Below are 3,759 nucleotides of genomic sequence, written 5' to 3' on the forward strand. Positions count from 1 at the left end.
ACTACAACAAATTTTTCAATGAAAGCATGTAAAACATGGTTCATTAAGCGCATACAAGTGTTCGGTCTATTTGTGAGTCCAAAGGGCATAATAACCATTCACATAAATCCTATTTAGTTTTAAATGTCGTTTCCCATTCATCACTTTCCAGCATACGAATTTGATGGTACCTACTTTTAAGATCTATTTTACTAAAAATACAAGCACCATGCAATTCATTTAACATATCATCTAATCTAGGGATAGGGTGATGATACTTTACCATTTGGCACTAGTAACAATGAAACGACACACAGACTCAAGCATTCCTGAACATTGCCTTTTCCATCAATTCCTCCACTTGTCTCTGAAACTTCTTAGTCTCATCAGGATTACTCCGATAAGCTGGTCGATTATGAATAATTGCTCCAGCTATGAAGTCAATTTGATGTTCAATTCTCCGAATAGGTGGTAATCCACTCGGTATATCCTTCAGGAATACTTCTTGAAATTCCTGCAAAACAGTTTTAACCAAACTAGGGAAGGGATGTTAGCTTCCTCAAAATTGAGGAGTAATTCCTTATACAACAATAAAAGCATCTCTCTCCTTTCACTTATTGCCCTCCTCAACTTACTTTCTTTCGCAAATAAATTCACATGTGATTTTTATTTTCTCTTGGAAGACTCTCTTTCTTTTCTCTCTTGTGGCTCCTCTTTCTTTTTCTCTCTGATACACACCTCACAATTTTCTCTCTTGCTCACTATCTCATAGTTTTCTCTCTGTTTCTCTTGCTCATATATTTCTCTCCTCTTCTCTAACTCACTCCTTTTCCCCTCTTCCTCATTCCTTAATTTAATTTGGTCCTCAAGGACTTGCACCGATGTTAATAGTACAAGAGTGATAGGCCTCCCATCCTTGACGAAACTGTAGCAATTTTTATACCCATCATGCATAACCTTCCTATCATATTGGCATGTTCTTCCCAATAAAATATGCCCCGCTTGCATCGATACCACATCACATATTATTTTGTCTCGGTAACTACCATTTGATATATTTATTAACACCCTTCTATTAACCCTAACTTCTCCACTTTCATTTAACCATTGCAATTTATATGGCCTAGGATGTTTCAACAATGTTAAATTTAACTTCTCTACAAGTGCTATGCTAGTGAACATTTGTGCAACTTTCACTATCAATAATTATACTACATTCCGTATTGTTGACGTGTCATCAAGTATGGAAGATGTTCTCCCACTACAACTCCAATTCATTTGCCTTGATGTGACTAGTAAGAGCTCTACTTGTGACGGGTAAATCCCCAATGGCTCCTTCATTTTTTTCTCCATCACTAACCTCCTCCAAGGCCGGCTCGTCATAGTTGTCTTCACTTTCGATCGCCACCTTTCCATTATCCCACCACTCGCGGTGTGCCCCGACCCCAAGCACCTAAAGCACTTGATGTCTCTACTACTTGATGGTTGCAACTCTGGTTTTGGTATTGTTTTGCTAGCACCTTCATCTCTTCCCTTTTGCCAATCATTCCTACCTTTAGCTACAGCCTTGTCACCTTTATTATTAGCCCACCTCGGCTTCCAAGATGAATTATGTAATGCCCCAAATTCTCAGTATTTGAAGCGTAGAAGGAAATCATTTCTTAGTTTGACCCCTTGATGTTAACAATAATAAATGGTAAATGAGAAAAAATTTTGAGTTTGAGATATATAAAAATAATGAGAGATATTTGTCAATGTAAACTTAGATGATTATGGTAAAATTTGATTTCTGGAAAACATTTGGGAAAAATACAGCAAATGCGGGTTACATGGCAATGGAGAAAAAATTATGATTGGTCTAGTAAACAACGACTAAAATTATGAAATTTTAACGGAGTCTAAAGTATTCATATATATACCACATATAAAATTTTGGGGTCTCGAAGATAAAGTTTGAAGCAAAAAAATATTGTTCGAATATGCTGGACGAAAAAATCGGATTCGACACAACGCAGTTTACTAAAACGGGCATAACTTTTTTTGTACATAATATTTTTGAGAAATTTCAAAGTCCACTATTAGAAGACTAATAGACCTTTAAAACCCCACTGATCACACTTTAAAACATGCATATAGCCCAAGTTATACTATTTTCAAATAGGAGGCGGAATCTGAAATTTTTAACACAACATGAATTAAATTTCACACATAATCAATCCAACACATCTAAATTCTTTTTAACATGCATTACCCATAAAACTAGACAAAATAAACTTTAAAAGTATTTCTAAAAAATGTCATCTAAGTATCCATAAAATATTCACATAAATGGAAATTTTTACTAGAAATTGAAACCATTTCAGATCGCTGAACATTTGCCACTATGCCAACCACTGCCATACCTCTATCTTAACCTATCAATTTTTTTAGTAGGGATGAGTACGATAAATAATACTCAATAGGAAGCACGTAAGTAAATAATAAAAAAATATATTTTCAGAAATGCAAACATTAGTCGATTGTGTCACCGTCAATTTCAAGCGAATTGGTGATCAGTCAAGTCAGCTTACTTGTAGGTTAACCAACCGGTGATTCCAACATATCTTGTGTAAACCACCAAACGGTGATTCCATCATGAGTAACCACTACAAAAAAATGGCCTCCACCGACCAATGTTTCAGCGACCAACAAAACTTGGTTGCTATAAGTCATGTTCACCGACCAAAGGTTGGTCAGTGAAAGTGTTGGTACGCTAAAGTAGAATAATTTTTGAAAAGGCATTCATCGACCAATATCTCGTCGCTGGGGCAACTATCCAGCGACCAAAATCATCATGGCTGCTATACAGCTTGGCGGGAAGAACCCGCGCAATTTGGTAACTCGTATAGCGACAAACTAAGTGGTCACTGTATATGTCAACATCCAGTGACCAATCTGTGGTTGCTAGTACCATTATCCAATGACCAACATGGTAGTGGCTGAATATAAATCCTCCAGCGACCAAAATCTGGTTGCTAGTACTGTTATCCAGCTACCAACTTTGTCCTGGTTGGTATGTAGCTTGGCGAGAAGAATCGCGCATAACTTTGGTAACTCTTTTACTGACCAATGTTGTGGTTGCTGAATATATAAGCTTTCAGCAACCCGCAACTAGTCACTGGAACCAAGATTGGCATGGTTGGTATATAGCTTGGCAAGATGTAGCCTCTCCTTTAGCAACCAACATGGTGGTCGCTGAGTATTTAGGCCTCCAGTGACCAAGTTCTTGTCGCGGGTACCGTTGCCCAGCACAACGTGAGAAGTACCCCACATCCTCGCCTAAATATCTAACACGTTTAGCGACCAACATAGTTTTCACTGCATATGGATATATATAATCCTTTAGCGACCAAGATTTGGTCGCTGGTACCGTTCCTTGCCTAAATTTCTAACACCTTTAGCGACTAACCAAGTGGTCGTTGCTAATTATGTTGCTAAATATGGCTGGTTTGCTAAATCCTTTAAGCTATTTATCTATCAGGATATAATATGCTACTATCCTAGAAGTGATAAATCCCATCTCGATCAATTTTAATATTGCACTTGTTATGCTCAATTGGTGTTGTATAAGCAATGTCAATATTTAGGGCCAACATATTCGAAGTATGATGAAATTACCATTAATTGTCATGGCCAATACTTACTCAAAACTGACCTAGTCGATCTGGGGTACTTCTAATCCAAACTGAACCACAAAGATTTGAAAACAACTTGATCAAGAACATATTTTGTCATTTATTC

General features: G+C 37.1%; 1 protein-coding gene across 1 annotated transcript; it reads right to left on the reverse strand.

Moving 5' to 3' along the window:
- Positions 1-298: 298 nt before the first annotated feature.
- On the reverse strand, positions 299-1,161 carry LOC111375900. The gene is made up of 2 exons (XM_022998816.1): positions 718-1,161; positions 299-493 (listed from the first exon to the last, which is right to left on the reverse strand). The coding sequence occupies exons 1-2, from the start codon at positions 1,159-1,161 to the stop codon at positions 299-301; spliced, it is 639 nt and encodes a 212-aa protein (XP_022854584.1).
- Between the last annotated feature and the right edge of the window lie 2,598 nt (positions 1,162-3,759).

Source organism: Olea europaea, unplaced genomic scaffold, assembly GCF_002742605.1.
Source record: "Olea europaea var. sylvestris unplaced genomic scaffold, O_europaea_v1 scaffold143, whole genome shotgun sequence".
NCBI lineage: Eukaryota > Viridiplantae > Streptophyta > Magnoliopsida > Lamiales > Oleaceae > Olea > Olea europaea.